Source organism: Phasianus colchicus, chromosome Z (assembly GCF_987193195.1).
Source record: "Phasianus colchicus chromosome Z, bPhaCol1.hap1.1, whole genome shotgun sequence".
Taxonomy (NCBI): domain Eukaryota; kingdom Metazoa; phylum Chordata; class Aves; order Galliformes; family Phasianidae; genus Phasianus; species Phasianus colchicus.
In genome coordinates this window covers 440,902-457,051 of record NC_143476.1, presented here as the reverse complement: position 1 = coordinate 457,051, position 16,150 = coordinate 440,902, and the positions used below count along the sequence as shown (strand labels likewise).

At 42.1% G+C, this 16,150-nt stretch overlaps 1 protein-coding gene across 3 annotated transcripts in view; it reads left to right on the top strand.

The window, feature by feature from the left end:
• ELP1 (elongator acetyltransferase complex subunit 1) overlaps nucleotides 1-16,150 on the top strand; it is a 34,079-nt gene that overhangs the window by 983 nt on the left and 16,946 nt on the right. For 2 of the 3 annotated variants that reach the window (XR_016461522.1, XM_031609571.2), the window contains exons 3-17: nucleotides 3,489-3,570; nucleotides 5,299-5,379; nucleotides 5,681-5,766; nucleotides 6,376-6,475; nucleotides 7,290-7,380; nucleotides 7,855-7,978; nucleotides 8,544-8,634; nucleotides 9,085-9,315; nucleotides 10,055-10,225; nucleotides 10,540-10,639; nucleotides 11,598-11,780; nucleotides 14,234-14,340; nucleotides 14,816-14,919; nucleotides 15,740-15,793; nucleotides 15,897-16,002. Coding sequence is in view for 2 of the 3 variants with exons in the window: in XM_031609571.2 (XP_031465431.2) it covers nucleotides 3,489-3,570; nucleotides 5,299-5,379; nucleotides 5,681-5,766; nucleotides 6,376-6,475; nucleotides 7,290-7,380; nucleotides 7,855-7,978; nucleotides 8,544-8,634; nucleotides 9,085-9,315; nucleotides 10,055-10,225; nucleotides 10,540-10,639; nucleotides 11,598-11,780; nucleotides 14,234-14,340; nucleotides 14,816-14,919; nucleotides 15,740-15,793; nucleotides 15,897-16,002 (1,711 nt within the window). In the remaining variant the exon portion in view is untranslated. The remainder of the gene's footprint in view (nucleotides 1-3,488; nucleotides 3,571-5,298; nucleotides 5,380-5,680; nucleotides 5,767-6,375; nucleotides 6,476-7,289; nucleotides 7,381-7,854; nucleotides 7,979-8,543; nucleotides 8,635-9,084; nucleotides 9,316-10,054; nucleotides 10,226-10,539; nucleotides 10,640-11,597; nucleotides 11,781-14,233; nucleotides 14,341-14,815; nucleotides 14,920-15,739; nucleotides 15,794-15,896; nucleotides 16,003-16,150) is intronic. The other variant, XM_090131002.1, reaches the window with a different exon arrangement.

Here is a 16,150-nt window from a genome sequence, read left to right as displayed (position 1 = left end):
GCTGCTGACATACAGTCAGCACTGAGTGTCATAAGGGGAGTAAAGGGGCGACCAGATTCATAAATAGATTAAGGTAAGACAGTACTCAGAGGTTTATACACAACCACCAATTTTAGTGAGAATCCATATATTACAGTTATCCCCAAAATATTGGCACTCTAATACTTAGACCCTGTCTTAAACCGTGCAGCTAACCTATATGATTTTAAGGAACCAAAATATATCTTGTAGTTACCCGACATCTTTACAAGACATGCAGCTTTTAAGAAACCAGAATAGACCTTGCAGTTCCTTAGTGATTTTATGAGTTAAAAAGAACAAAAAGAGAAATCTGAGGAAAATGGAGAAATAGTGAGAGTCAGAAAAAATGGACAGGAGAAAGACTGATCACTAGTCTGTTTGGAAGGTCTCTTTCATGGAATTTCAGTGTCAACCTACAACACTGGAGAAGGAGGAGGGTGCTGAGTGTGATCATCTGAAGGTCATAGTCTCAAACCAGCAAACAGCTGCAATGACCACAAAGAAGGCAACTTCACAAGGTTTTTCTCAGGCTCCTTTTATGCATATTGAGTTTGCAGGTACTCTGTCCCAAGGCTGTAAATAAACAAGTTTGCAATAACAAGTTTGTCAAAAATAAGTTTGTAGCTGAAACTTTTTTGTGGGAAGGGTAGGCCTTGTCTCATTGAGAAAATAATGTCATATCCTTGCTGAGAGTGCCTTTCAACTGCCTGCCATGATGATGGCCTTGTATTGCAAGTTTTTGAAACCTGCTGAGCACACCCCATAAAGTCAGAAAGAGGGGTTTTTTTGGTCCTTTACGTACATTCAACAAACGGTCTCACAGCAATAAAATATTGCTGAAACTAGATACAGACCTCTGCTGTGAAGAAAGGCTGAGGGAGCTGTTCAGCCTGGAAAGAAGGCGGCTCCAAGAAGACCTTATTGTGGCCTTCCAATACTTCAAGAGAACTTTTAAATAGGAAGAAGACAGACTTTACACAGTCTGATAATGACAAGGGGGAGCAGTTTTAAACTAAAAGAATGTAGATTTAGGTTAGATGTTAGGAGCAAATTCCTCTCTTAGAGGGCACTGAGGTGTTTGCACAGACTGCCCAGGGAAATTGTAGATGCTCCATCACTGGAGGCATTCAAGGCCAGGTTGGATGGGGCCCTGAGCTTCTTCATCTGGTGGCTGGCAGCTGTACCCATGGACGGTGGTTTGGAAATGGATGATCTTTAGAGTCCCTTTTAAGCTAAATCATTCTGTGATAACTCACAGGTTTGTTGACTTTTTTTTTTTAATCAGTCAGTAAGAATATTATGCTGACATGACTTAGCTGAAGAAATGAGAAACTTGTTATATTGTGATTTGAACATTACTTGGGATTAAATAATAGAACTGGAAAACACTGAAGGGAAACTTAATATATCCCAGCTGAGTAAATGGGGCAGAAACTGAGATGCTTCCTTTCTGTTCTCTCCTCATTGTGCAGTTTATACCATCTTTACTAAAATACCACAACAGAATCCTCTGAAACTTGCATCTCTTCCTGCAGTATCAGCCTAAAAGTGTAAGCAGGTGGAAGTGACAGTGGTCTGTTTGGGCTGGTTGTCAGTGGTTACTTGCAGCTCATCTATTTTGGTTTCTGTTTGAGTTTGATTTGCAAATACTACTTCAATGTAAAACCAGCTGTATGTGAAAAATGTGCCCTGCATTGCAACTCTATAAATATCACGTAAGAATAAAAATTAACGAAAGATGTGATGTGTAACTTTTCTTGCAGTGTGCGTTAGAGTACAGATTTATCTTCAGATCCTTTCTTTGAAGGCTTTTTGGCTTACTTTCTTGATTATAAAGTTGTATTGTTTGAACTGTTGAACTGTTTTGGTTCAGTTTAGGCACTGAAACGGAAGCCTTGAAGATTACTCTTATTGTTCTGAAACCTTTTGCATATGGATGGTAGTTACTCTGTACACTAGTATGTGTTCACACTCTGGGAAAAAAAAAAAAAGTGTGCTACCCAAGCTTAATTTCTTGAATAGAGTTATCTTGCTGTTCATAATAGTTATTCTGTTCCATGGTCTTTTGCAATTCAGGATGACAGTGAAGTGGGCGGATATCTTCTATCACACTGTTGTTTATACACCCATAATAGTTCACAGAATCACTGAAGGGGTTGGAAGGGACCTCTGGAGGTCATCTAATCCAAAACCTCTGCTAAAGCAGGTTCCCTGCAGTAGGATTGATGCACTGGAATGTTTCCAGGCAAGTTTTGAATATCTCTGGAGAAGCAGACTCCACAGACTCTCTGGGCAGTGCTCTGTAACTCTCAAAATGAAGAAGTTTTTCTTCATCTTCAGGTTGAACTGCCTGTCTTCCAGTTTGTTCCCATTGTCCCCTTGTCCTGTCACTGGGCACCACTGGAGAGATTCTGGACCTATCTGCTTCCTCTGTACAGGCATGTCCAGGGACACGGGAGTTCTTAATTACATGTATCTATGGAGGGAAGAAGGAACTCTTGCCAAAGACAAGGTAGTTCAGTAAGTTGCTGATTACCAGCTCATCGCATGCATCTGATCACATTTCTCAGTCAGATTTGTAGCATGTGGTTTTCCATAAAAGATTTTTAAAAGACTAACCCCATCCCTAACTCTACAGTTATTTGAAATCTCAACAAAAGGAAGAACTTAGACTCATTTCAGATGCGTTTCTTATGTATTTTCTTGTCTGCCTGTCTCTTTAATGTTTGATTCATTCTCTCTACCTGGCCACCTGAGTGCAGTTTCCATGGTATGTAAGTCCTATTTCACGCACAGGAGCCAAGATATTCCTCAGGTTATTTCTGCTACAAAATGTGGTCCTCTGTCTGGAGTGAGTCCTTCTGGAACACCAAATCTTGGAATTCTTTTTATAAAAATGTGGCTAATTCTGGCTTTGTTGGTTTCCCACGGGAGTGCCTGAGGCCACCATGAAAGGGCGTCAATCAGTACCAATAAAAATTTATGCTCCTTATGCTTTGGTAGTTCAGAAAAATGAGTTTGGCAGTATTCCTGGGATATAGATCCCCTTTTTACCTCTCCTGGGGTAGATCTCTTCTGAACTTTAGGATTGTTTTGGCCCGTTTTTTGTAGACTTTAAAGCTTGCACAGCTATATACACTTGCCACATTTAATATTCACAAAGCAGCAGCTTTAGGGATCAGATTTTTAATGGATACAGGGCCTCTTAACTGTACATTGGAAATTTGTAGGCAAGGACAGTTATATCTGTTATATCTGTAGATATTCTGGGCTGGGCTGTTGTAAGTAAGCATTATGGAACCATCTTTCATTAGAAATGTTTCTTTTGTTTCTTTCTACACAACAAGTGAAATACATCTTTTGACGTTTCTAACTATGAGAGGAGAGTCAGTGACTGATGGCTTTTGTGCTTTGATGGTGCTACACTGGTGTTCTTGCTCACTTGTGATCTTAATTCTGTCTTATAGGTGGAATGTGTTGGAACTGTGGACAGTGGCCTGTGTGCCATCAGCTGGAGCCCTGACCAAGAGCTTGTTTTGCTTGCAACAGGTAGTAACAGCTAGTAAGCTTTCTGCCCTTCCGCATGAAATTCTGTGACGAAATGTAAAATTCAGTTGATTGTAAGATATGAAAAGCAAGATATAAAGTTACAAAATTGGGACTAAGATGTAAGGAAGTGGAAAAACATCACCTGGTTCTATATAATAGATTTTATTTAATTATCATTGAAGTGCATTGGTGAACCTGTTCAGGTCCAAAAAGCGGAGCTTTATAGAGAACAGTGTTGCATTAATCTTTCAGGCCTTCAGTGGAGATGCACTTTCCATGTTACCCTACAATGTAGAGACTGTGTTCTAAGTCCTTCTGATTGTTTAATAACAAAAATTTTCTTGTCCTGTGGGAAGAAGTACTGAATTAAAAGCTCAACTTTATTGACAAGGAGACACAGATTAAGTTTCAAGCAAAACAGAATCACAGTAGTTGAGGTGGGAAGGGAACTCTGGTGATCTTTGATGTCTTTGATGACTCTCAAAGTAAATGAAAAAAACCCCAAACAACACATTTTCTTACATTTGAATGGAATTAATTTTTTAATTCCATTTTGTGCTCATTGCCTCTTTGCGTACCACTGGTAGCCTGTCTTGTCTTCTTTCCTGCACTCTGCTTCTCTGTCCCTTCCCTACCCCATGAGATGTTGATGCACACCAATAATTCCCTCTCTTCAGAGAAGTCTGTTTTTTCTCAACCTCTCCCCATCTGTTTGATTCTCCAAGAATTTAATAATCTGTGACCATTTTCTTAACCCATTCCTCTGTGACATTGCTTGTCTTGTACTGGTGAGCCCAGAACTGGAGCCAGTGCTCCAGAACCATGTCACCAGTGCTGAGTAAAAAGATCACCTCCCTAAACCTACTGCCCACACATCAGGGGCATGTTGCTTATTCTTGCTCATGCCCCATAACATCCATGTCATTTTTTTCCAAGCTCCTTTCCATCCAGTTGGTCCCCACGTCTGTCATAGTTCCTGATGTGCAGGACTTGGCTTTTCTCCTTGTTAAACTTTGAGAGTTTCCTGTCAGACTCTCTCTTCCACATGCATCTGTATGGCAGCACAGCCTCCTGCTGTACCTGTCATTCCTCCCAGTTTTATGCTATCTGCAAACTTGGCCAAGAGTCTAGTCATTCTGGACACAAATGAAGATGTTAAGTATTAGCTCAAGGTCCAGCAGTGGTGACATGCTTCAAGCTGGATTTTTTGCCATTAATAACAAGCTTCTGGACCTGGCAGTTCAATTAATTTTCAGTCCATGTTCTCTGCTAATCAATCTGTGCCATCTTTCTTGAGTTTTTCTGTGATGCTGTGGGAGACAGTGTCAAAAGCCTCAGAAGAGTTGAGATAAATGACACCACCTGATCTCCCCATATCCAGAAGCCAGTTACATCTGTTCAGCTTCATTAATCCATGCTGACTGCTTACCTCCTTCTTCCTATCTTAAATAAAAATGTTTAAGAAGTGCCAGGTACTTATTTTGAAAAGTTGAAAGAAATAACTTTTTTAGAGTAGTCCAAGAAATATGTTTCTGAATACAGAGACTTTAAGGTATCCTTTTCCAGTTTGAGATTTTCATTTTTGAAGGATGTGTTCTGTGTTGTATTACCATTGGAAATGTTTCTGTGCTTGAGTCTACCACAGAATAACAGGATAATTGAGAGCATTTAAAAAAAAATCTACTGGATATTTCATTACCAGTATCATATTTGATATCTCCCCTGCAGGTCAACAAACACTCATCATGATGACAAGAGATTTTGAACCAATTACTGAGAAGCAAATCCACCAGGATGAGTTTGGGGAGGGTAAGAGATGCTTGAAGTAAAGTTGCTGAGGCTGGTTGCATTGGTGTGTTGTAAACATGTATAAAGAGCAGGAGTGGAGTACTTAATAGACCCAGCAAGGCATTTCACATTATGGGGCTGCTGGGGAGCTGGAAGGGAATGCCAATATGAAATTGATGGAAATTCAGTCAATGGAAATTCAAGCAATTTTTTAGAGTTAAACTTGGATGGTTGGAGCAGGTGGCATGGTGCTGTAGTTGTTTACCACCTTTTGCAAAGTAACTCTGTAAATCTTTGACCACTATGATTGTTTCTTCCTCAGGAAAGTTTATTACTGTTGGCTGGGGCAAAAAGGAGACACAGTTCCATGGATCAGAGGGGAAACAGGCAGCTCAGCGCAAGCAAACGGTACTGTGCTAGTTTTCTTGTGTTATGCTCATGCTCTCTAAAGGGAGGATGTGTATAGAAACTAGAGTTTCTGATCTCTCTGATACCTTTCCAGGTAGTTTTCCCTATGTGCTCCTTCTGTTCCTATTGTCTGGAATTCAGCATTTTATATCCTCGTAAATCAGAACAGCAGCTAGAAGTACATAAGACTGGCTCATATAGAGCTCAAAGCTAGATTTGCAAGATTTAGTGCTTTCACATCTAAAGCCTGACAGATCTTGCTGACTTTTGCTATATTTTTTTAATCAAATTGTTCATATGACAAAATCTGTATCAATAGTTCAGCTGAGGAGAAATAGTGATATTTTTTTTCTCCATGAAGTCAAGAATTTAAGGATTTGGGCTACTGAACATTACCAGTCACGTGAAGTGATTCCTTGTGCCTGCAGGTTTTAGGTCTTTGCTCCCTTGTCTGAGGCTTTCTAAAATTGTTGAGTAATGAATTCTTAACCTTGAAGTTTTATGATTGTTTAAGGGTTGACTTCCTGTCGAGGCTCTTGAAAGAACAGGCTTGGCAATGTAAGTAGACAAAGCCAGCAGTTGCCTTTCTAAGCTTTTGTGTAACTTCAGGAAGTGTTACCTGCTTCATCCTGGGATGATAGCAAGCCTCGAGTGACGTGGAGAGGAGATGGGCAGTTCGTTGCAGTGAGTGCTGTCTGTCCAGAGACAGGTATGCGACCAAGTTTCATTGCACTAACAACTTGTTTAAAAGGCTTTTATGTGGAAATGTGACAAAGCAAGGACCAGCTATCATTTGTGATTTCTTTGCCACTTAAAATCGTAAATTTGAGCTAATGAATTGTTCCTTCCTCTATTTTGATCTCAAAGATAAGGAGGAAACATTCTGTATACATGATGTTTTGGAAACTTTTTAGATATTTGGTTTCCAGTCCAGTGAGAGGCAAGGAGAGGTTACTACTGAACAGTTATTACCTGAACTGCTTTTTTTCATCAGTTTAAAGTCATTGCTCTAAGTAATATGTAAGAGGTTCCTGGTGACAAATGGGACTGTTTGGCTGTTGTAGTATTCACAGTCTCTCATAGTAAGAATTCAGCCTTGCACACTTACGCTTAATTACTGGTAATGTTTTTCCATAGGATTTGCATAAAGTCAGAGAGGTAACAAGCACATACATTTTTTGTAAGACCACAATTGTTATCTTCCATGATTAATATATTACTGAGAAGTTTAAGGGCATTTGCTCAGCATATTGAACTGTACAATAGACGTGCTCTTCCACTAGTTTGGATTTTAACCATCAATACTTCAGATTAGGTAGATTTAGTGTATATGGGACAACTTTAACATTTCACTGAGAGACATGGAGGGTAGCTACCACTGAAATTCCTACTTACTTGTGTAGAGTTACTTGATTACAGCAGGAGAGCAGCCTGAGACACGAGAAGTTCTGATATGCTGTTATTTAAGGGTCTCTTTGTGTTGTTTTCTTACACCATTTTCTCCCTGCCTTCTCAACCTGTAGGTGCTCGAAAGGTTCGAGTATGGAACAGGGAGCTCATGCTGCAGTCAACAAGTGAGCCTATCTCAGGATTAGAGCAAGCACTGGCCTGGAAGTGAGTAGATGTCTGTGTGCAGGCAATAGAGTGCTTGTGTTTATTCTCTGGTCACATTCTTTGCTTAGCATTTTTTTAATTCTCATGTATTAATTTTCCTAAAACTTTAGGAAAGCTTGATCCAGCATGTGGATCAGAAGGTCTCTTAAGCCCTGAAAAGGCTGATACTTGCATTGCAGTTTCTCTGTACTCAGTGTCAGACATTTGAGGATTAAACTGTATAAATAGGAATATTACAGGGACCTTTACCTGTACCGACATTTAGTTGCTCATCTGAAGATGTTAGGAGCCCTAGGCAAATGTCTGTGCTGCACCTATGGCCTTGTCTGAACAGAGCTGTGGAAAAAGGTGTTCTGCTGCCCTTTTCTTGATATCTTGTGTGAAAATTTTGTCTCTGGAGAAGGTGGTGTTTAAAGTGACAGCTTTGATTGTTTGAGCAATTGATTTTTGTTTTACTCATCTGTTTTTTTTAAGGCCCTCTGGAAACTTGATAACATCCACACAAGAAAAACCCAACAGACATGATGTGGTTTTCTTGGAGAAGAATGGACTTCTACATGGGGAGTTCACCCTTCCATTCCAGAAAGGGCAGGTCAAAGTAAGTGCTCTGTCTGGGCTTCTTTGATTAGGCTATAGTGAAAGGGAGAACTAGATTTTTTTCGCTATTCTTGGAAGAAGTTTTTAACCTTGCAGTTAGTGCTAATCCTAATGGAAAAAAGATGGTCTTTGCTTTTAGACCTGAAAACAGTGAAGATGCAAAATCCTCTGCAGGCTCCCGTACAGAGATAAACAGGGGGGCTGAACCCCTGAAGCTTTTCTCATCTCTGTACACTTTCTATCAGGCAAATGCTTCAGGAATGCTCTACTGGATGTCAGCTTTTGTAGGAGCGTAGGCAGACTGTTTTTCAACATCAAGAACAGTGAAGAGAACTCTGAGTTCACATTTGGGATTGTATCACCTCTTCAGCTGTGTAGAACTGCTGTGATGGGTTCTGTTTTGGGACTCTACTCTGACTGCCAGAAACTATACGTTAGTACATTAACACCCGCACCTCACACTGTTGAAAGGAAGAAATAACTGGTAGTCTTGCAAATCAGTCTGGAGTATACCCACACTATGGAGCTGCAGCAGTACCCAGTAAAAGCAATGCTTGTTTCTGCAGGTTAATGAACTGACTTGGAATGCAGATTCCACGGTCTTGGCTGTATGGTTGGAAGAGCTGAAGACTGTAAACTCCAACCCAAACAGTTACGGTGAGACAGCTCTGAAGCTCTAGATTTTACACTTGCCTGTGAATTTGGCCAGAGTGGGTAATCCTCCACAGGACTAGACACCTTGGAGAGGCTTACTGAAAGCTTTGAGAACCCTTACTTGCACTACAGCTCAGGAAGAAATGCTAGTTCAGCTTGAGCTTGAAGCATCTTCCAGGCTGCTGTATTTGGAAGTGACATTAAATGAAATGTTCCTTCCTAAAACTATAGGTGCCTTCTCACAGTGAGGAGATGGAGGAATTCTAAGATTGATTCTTCTGAGCAAAATCTGTGGTTAAGATCTTATTTTTCGGTGTTGTATGACAGAGCACGTGGGCTGGAGGGTAAAACTTATTTTCACTGCAGTTTTTTCCAGGTGCACAAAAGGATGCTAGAGAGGATTTGAGATGTGTTTGAAGTAGTAATCTCTGGTAACCATTTCTTTATCTATAGTCCAGCTATGGACTACAGGGAACTATCACTGGTACCTGAAGCAAAGTCTGCATTTTGGCAACTTGGAGAAAAATAAGTTGGTGTCGCTGCTGTGGGACTCAGTGCTTCCGTATAGACTGCACATACTCTGCCAGGGTTGGCATTACCTCTTCTATGACTGGCACTGGACTACAGATTGTGGAATGGGAGAGAACAGCAAGCATGTGGCAAATGTGGCTGTCATCGATGGAGGTAAGCAGTGGGTCTGCTTTGCAGCTCAAGAAAGTGCTATAGTCCTTTGAGTGCAAACTGTTGGGGATTGTGGTATTACTGCTATCTTCTGTTTATGCAGTGCTTTTTACTGTGGGGAACATACGATATTGGGTGCAGTTTCAGATGTGGTTTAATGGGATTACCTGCAAAGGGGACAGCTGTATTTTCATAGAATCATAGAATGGTTTGGGTTGTAAGAGAACCTTCAGATCATAGTTCCAGCTGCCCTGATGCTTCAGGCAGGGATACCTCCCTCTAGATCAGGCTGCTCACAGCACCATCCAGACTGGCCTCGAATGCCTCTGGGAGGGGGCATCCACAGCCTCTCTGGGCAACCTGTGCCAGCATCTCAACACCCTTGTGGTAAAGAATTTCTTATTAATATCTCGTCTAAATCTCTTCCCATTTAAAAACATCTCCCCTCGCCCTGTTGCTGTGTGCCCTTATAAAAAGTCCCTCACCAGCTTTCCTTTAGGCTCCTTCAGGTACTGGAAGGCCGCTGTAAGGTCTCCCCAGAGCCTTCTCTTCCAGGCTGAAGAGCTCCAACTCTATTAGCCTGTCTTTGTAGTACTGTTAGTACATCAGTGCGTTGTTAGTACATTAGTACATTGTTAGAACATCTCAGCCTGTCCTAGAGCATTGTTTCTGTATTCAGTAGGGAGCCCCAGTAACATCTGAACTGTATTACAGCTTGAGTTTTTTCTCTTTTCTTCTGCAGCTAAAGTACTTGTCACAGCATTCCAACATGCTGTAGTGCCTCCACCTATGTGCACCTATGAGCTGCAGCTCAAACAGGCTGTTAATCAGGTTGCGTTTCACACAGATCTCAAATGTAGTGGAGACATGGCTATCCTGGATGCTGATAACAAGATCTATGTGTACAGATATGGTGAGAGCATGTTGCACTGCCTTTTTAAAGGAAACCATCTCTCCTTGAAAGTGGTGTAATATTCAGTGTCCTATGGGACAAGGGACAGTTGCTATTATCTGTGAATTCTGTATTGTAGCATTATAAGGTAATTGTGTTCCATAGGGTAATCACTAATTAATTGTTAATGAGGAGCAGGTGATGCTTATGCATGTATGTGTGGTATATTTTGACTTTCATAACTTCCTCTGACATCTGTTTTTCTCCATAAGAGTGAAGATGGAAGCAGCTCAGCTGGCAAGATGTAACCTCTGCTTTCTTCTGTGCTTACTTAGGTCAGAGCATGGTGAAGGACCCCACCGTCAGGTTAGGAGCTACAGGTGGAAATGGATTTAAAGCAAATGTGGAAATGCCACATCTGGATAAAACATACAGGTAATACATAACTACTGCAATGGCAGTAGAGAGAAAAAGATTGTGTCTGGGAGGCTGGTTTAGAGGACACAGCTGTGAAAGCTTTTGAAAAACTTGTCTGGTAACATGGCTTCATTGTACTGAGCCTGTGGCTTCAATTAGTGCTAAGGGTTACACAATTAAGTTGGTAATTTATTCTGAGTCCTTTGACTGAGGTCTTGGTCTAGTGGGAGCTGTGACAAATTGCAGAAGAGAGCAATGTTCAGCTGTAGTGCTGAGATGGACCAGAAGAAGGACAGGAGCAGGACAAACAGACAAAGAAAAGTCCAAGTAAAACAACACAGTTGTAGAAAGGGTTAATAGCAGGGAAGAGCATGGAGGGACAGATAGAGAAAGATGAAGTTTAAGACAGAGATGGAGAAAGAAAGTGTAACAGTGATGGGCAGGAGGACCAAGAAATGGAGCAAGGAAAAGTATGGCTGGGGAGCAGGTCAGGTAGATATAGAGTGGGAGACATGGCAGCCAGTTGGATAGAGGGATATAGTGAGAAACTGGGATGAGAAAGGGACAGAAAGTGACGCAAGGTTCGGATTAAATATCAGAAAAAGTTTTGCTAGCATGAGAGTGGTCAAAACACTTGGAAAAGCTTCCTAGATAGGTGGTCAATGCCCTGTGCCAGTCACTGTTCAAAATACATTTAGATAATGCTCATGGCGGGAGGGGCTGGAACTAGAAGATCTTTAAGATCCCTTGCAACCCAAGCTGTTCAATAATGCCCTCACACTTCAATTTTTCATTGGTCCAGAAATGGTCTGGCAGTTGGACTGGATGATATTTGGAGGTCCCTTCCAACTGAACTATTTTATTCTATTGTAATTTTTATTCTGTTGTAAGACCTTGGCCTTCTGCAGTGTGGTTCTTGATGTTGCCTACTGAAATCAGGTTCTACTTGCTTCCCATCTCTTTTATTTCATGACAGAGTTGATCTAGGCACCAACACCAATGAGGTGATGAATCCTCTAGGGCTCCGTTTTCTGACCTGGCTGCCAGATGACAGCTTCCTGGTGGTTGGTCAGGATCAGCAAGCTGCCCGGTCTGTCCTTCATCATCTCACTGCGGCACCTCATGTAACTGGAGCTGAAGAAGAGCACCTCAATTTACGGTACTAGAGATCTGTCAGTTATGGGTGAGATCTGAGAGTGCCTCTGGACAGAGTTTAGAAGAAATTAAGTCTCTTGTGTCCTGGAGGCTGCGAGGTGGGCTTGTCTGTCTTCCTGCAGGAATTAAAAACAGCTGTTGAAACTGCCTATTGTGCATGTAGTCCCAGTGCCCACAGCCAACTCGACAAGATGTGGTGTACTAACATGCCTGTGTCAGTAACAGGACACCTCTGCTCCTTTGTCTGAAGTCCAGGCTTCTGAACTCTGAGACTGAATTTCTCTATTCTACCCTTTATCTGCTATTAGCTCTGTCTAGAGAGCACTGGTAGCCCTTGTTATTCCTGTCCTCTACTGCTGGGCTTTGTGCAGTCGGAGCAGAAAGAAAGTCAAATGGATGAGGTTTTGAGAGTCATTTTTCTTAGCACTCACACAGCAAAAGCAGGGTAGTTTGCATAAAAACATGCTGTAAGTATGCAGACAGTGGCTAGCACTGCTAGGCAAATGCCTGTTGACTCAAGTTGTTGGTGCTGTTCTTTGCCCATCTCATCTGACATAGGTGTGAAAAGAGTAAAGAAGGAGGATGAAAGGATGTATATGAATAAAATGCAGATCTGTGCTGCAGATCTGGAAATAAGGAGGAAGGGGCAGGGGACTGTCCTTTTTATTAAGAAATGAATAGACTGCAAAGAACTGCCTCTTCATGCAGGCCATGAACAGATTGAGAGCTAAAATCTTTGGTAAAAATCTTAGACCAGACTGATAAAGGATGTTGGTGGTCAGGGTCTACTATGAGCCTCCTGATCAAGGGGAGTCTGTTGATTAGGTCTTCTTGCTTCATTTACAAGAAGCATTGCGTTCACAGAATCTCATCCTGTTGGAGGATCTCAACTGCCATCTGGGTGTCTGCTGGGAAAACAAGGTGGCAGGTTGTAAGCGGTCCAAGAGACATGCATACCAGGGTGCTGAAGGAGCCTGGGGGTGTAGTTACCAAACCACTCTCCATCATATTCAGAAAGTCATGGCTGAAGTCTCCAGTGACAGGACAAAGGGAAACGTCATTGCAAGTTTTAAGAAAAGTAGGAAGGAAGACACAGGAAACTACAGACCAGTGAGCCTTGCATCTGTGACTGGGAAGATAATGAGACAGGTCCTCCTGAAAGCTGTGCTAAAGCACATGTGAAACATGGAGGTGATCAGAGACAGCCAGCACAGCTTAACCAAAGGCAGATTGTTCCTTGCCAGTCTGTTAGCTTGTGATGGTATGGCAGCATCAGTGGACAAAGGAAGAGAAACTGATACCATGTGCCTGGACTTCTGTGTGGCCTTTGACATCATCCCTCACCACATCCTTACCTCTAAATTAGAGAGAATAATTTGAAGAGTTGATTATTCAGTGGATAAGAAATGGATCGGATGTTTGCAGACAAAGGGTTTTGGTTGACAGCTCTGTGAGTGGTGTCTCTCAGAGGTCCTATTTGGACCTGGGGTTCTTCAATGTCTTATCAGTGACGTGGAGAGTGAGACTGAGTGCACCCTCAGCAAGTTTGCTGACAACACTAAGAACTCAGTGGTGCAAGTGATACATTAAGAGGAAGGCATGCCACCCAAAGGACCTGTATAAGCTTGAAAAGTAGGCCCACGTGAACCTGAGGTTCAACAAGGCCAAGTGCAAGATATTGCACCTGGGTCAGGGCAGTCTGCAACACGAGTGCAGGCTGGAAGAAGTATTTGAGAGCAGCCCTTCAGAGAAGCTTGGAGGTCCTGCTGGGTGAAAAGCTTGACAGCGCGTGCCTGCCACACCTGTATCCTGGGCTTCATCAGAAGAGAGGTGGCCAGTTGGGCCAAGGAGGTGGTTGTCCCCCCATTGGTGTGACCCTGTAAAAGCTCTACCTGCTTTACTGCATCCAGGCCTGATGCCCCCAGGATAAGAAAAACATGGGACTGTTGGAGTTGGTCCAGAGAAGGGGCACTAAGGTGATCAGAGGGCTGAAGTACCTCTTCTACAAAGAAGGGCTGAGGGAGCTGGTCTTATTCAGCGTGGAGAAGGTAAAGCTCCAGGGAAACCTCATTATGGCCTCCCAGTACTTCCAGCTTGTAAACAGGATGGAAGTTGACATTTTACATGGCCAGATAGCAACAGAGCAAGAGGGGACAGTTTTAAACTAAAAGAGTAAAGATTTAATTAGATATTAGGAGAGAGGTTTTTTTTTTTCTCAGAAGGTATTGAGTCCGTGGAACAGGTTGTCCAGGGAAGCTGTGGATGCCCCATCCCTGGAGGCATTCAAGGCCAGGTTGGATGGAACCCCGGGTAGCCTGGTCTGGAGGTTGGCAATTCAGCCTGTTGGCAGGGGTTTGGAAATGGATGATCTTTAATGTCCCTTTTAAACTAAATTGTTCAGCGATTACTCTGAATCTCCAATTACTGACATTCTGTGTCTTCTGTTTCTTATTCCAGATTGTCTCTGTCTGTAGATGGAGAAGTGATCACACTGTGCTGCAGCCCAGTGACGAAGACTGTAGCTCTACAGCTGGCTGATAGACAGATCCTGAAATATCTGTGGGGTAAGTTGAACTCTGTTAAGGGGCCTGGACTGAGGCGTGGTTGTTAAATTTTATTAAGAGGTTCAATGACAATTTGTCTTGCACTGACAGTGGGTAGTTGCAGTATTTCGTGTTCTCTCTGCTCATAGAAATTGATGAAAGTTAGTGATTTTTTTAAAAGCACTTAACTGTTGCTGATAATGATAGCTGACTTTGTGATTTGAAAAGCACATGACTGTTTTAGATCCTCCAGGAGTGATGACTGACTGCCACCCCATTGACACTTCACAATATGTAGTGGAATAAAGGTGCTGCAGAGCCCTAGAAGTTACCACCATTGTTTCTCCTGTTATCGTGGACTTACGTCAGCATTCCTCTTCTCTCTGTTAGATACTGTAGCTTATTCCCAGATGTAGTTTTCTTGGGATTTATGATATGTTGTTGTAATGTTTAGATCTATGATTGATTGGAAAATTATCTGATCTTTGCTCTTTAGAGGCTTCTACTCCAATTCTTGAGCCCTGGCAGACTAGTAGTGGCTGTGCTCTCCAGTTCCCGCAGCTTTGCATGCAGACTTCTCTCACAAGGATTGGTGGTGAAGTAAGTAAGACTGTGCAGTCTGACTTCCTAAGTGAATTGCTTTCTGCATCAGATATACACCATAATACTCTGCCAATGGCCCAATGATATTTCTCAACTGTGTTCTTCATGAGATGCTACACAGAGCTGAGAGCATATATTTCCTTTTTTTTTCTAGAGCATTTCTGATGATTTGCAGTTAAAAGTGAATCTTCTCTTTCTGTTAATGTAATAAACAATGTCATTTGAGAACAAGAAATTTCATTTTTAAGATTTCCAGTAGTCACTGCCATGCTTTCTATGAAATTGGCATTTTGCTCTCTTTTATCTGATGTTATCATATTAGCAAATATGGCTGCACTGTTTTACTGCAGATGTCATACTACTGTTGTTTCCTATTAGTGATGATTTCTTGGTAGACATTCCTTAAGCTGTTGCAGCTAGCTGTTTTGCTGGTATTTTCAGGTTTTCTTCCTTCAGTGAGTATCCAGGCAAAGGCTGTATGGAGTTGCTTTGTCCTCCTCTTCTATTCTCTGTAATTTTGGAACAAAAGCTGCTGAAAAGAAAACACAAACTGAATGGTCTGGTGTGGCTTCTCCATATTTTGTTACTGCGCTGTTTGTGTGACAGGGTAAACGAAGCTGAGTTTCCAGCTAATAGTGTTTAGAAATACTTAGCTTCCAGGTACAGCGGTTGCATGATTTCCTGTCAATTCCTCTAGGTAATTCATGTGAGGTTCTTGATACTTAATCAACGGTACTTGAATCCACTGGCAGCCAGTGTGGTGAAACTGGAGGCTGTGAGACTGATACCTTATGCTTGTCATCCTTTTTGTTTACAGGAGGTGATCTTGGGCCTCACAGATCGGTGTCGGTTTTTCGTTAACGATACTGAGGTACCAACATGTTTGTTTGCCCCTCATTTCATCCACTTTTTCTCTGCCGAAGATTTGTCCTGTTCTGCTTCCAACAGAAATAAAAGTAGTCATTTTTCTGCAGGTTGCATCCAACATCACCTCGTTTGCAACGTACAATGAGTTTTTGTTGGTGACGACCAACTCCCACACCTGTCAGTGCTTCTGTTTGAAGAACATGTCAGTGAAAGGTAAACGGCACTTCTGCCTGCCTGCTCCTGGCAGCTCACAGCCATTGTCTTGGAACTGCAGCATATCTCCATTTTTCATATCCAGGCCTGCTGTACTTGGGTCACTCAGGGCAGCTACTTAACAGACAGAGGTAGAGAGCTGTTCTTA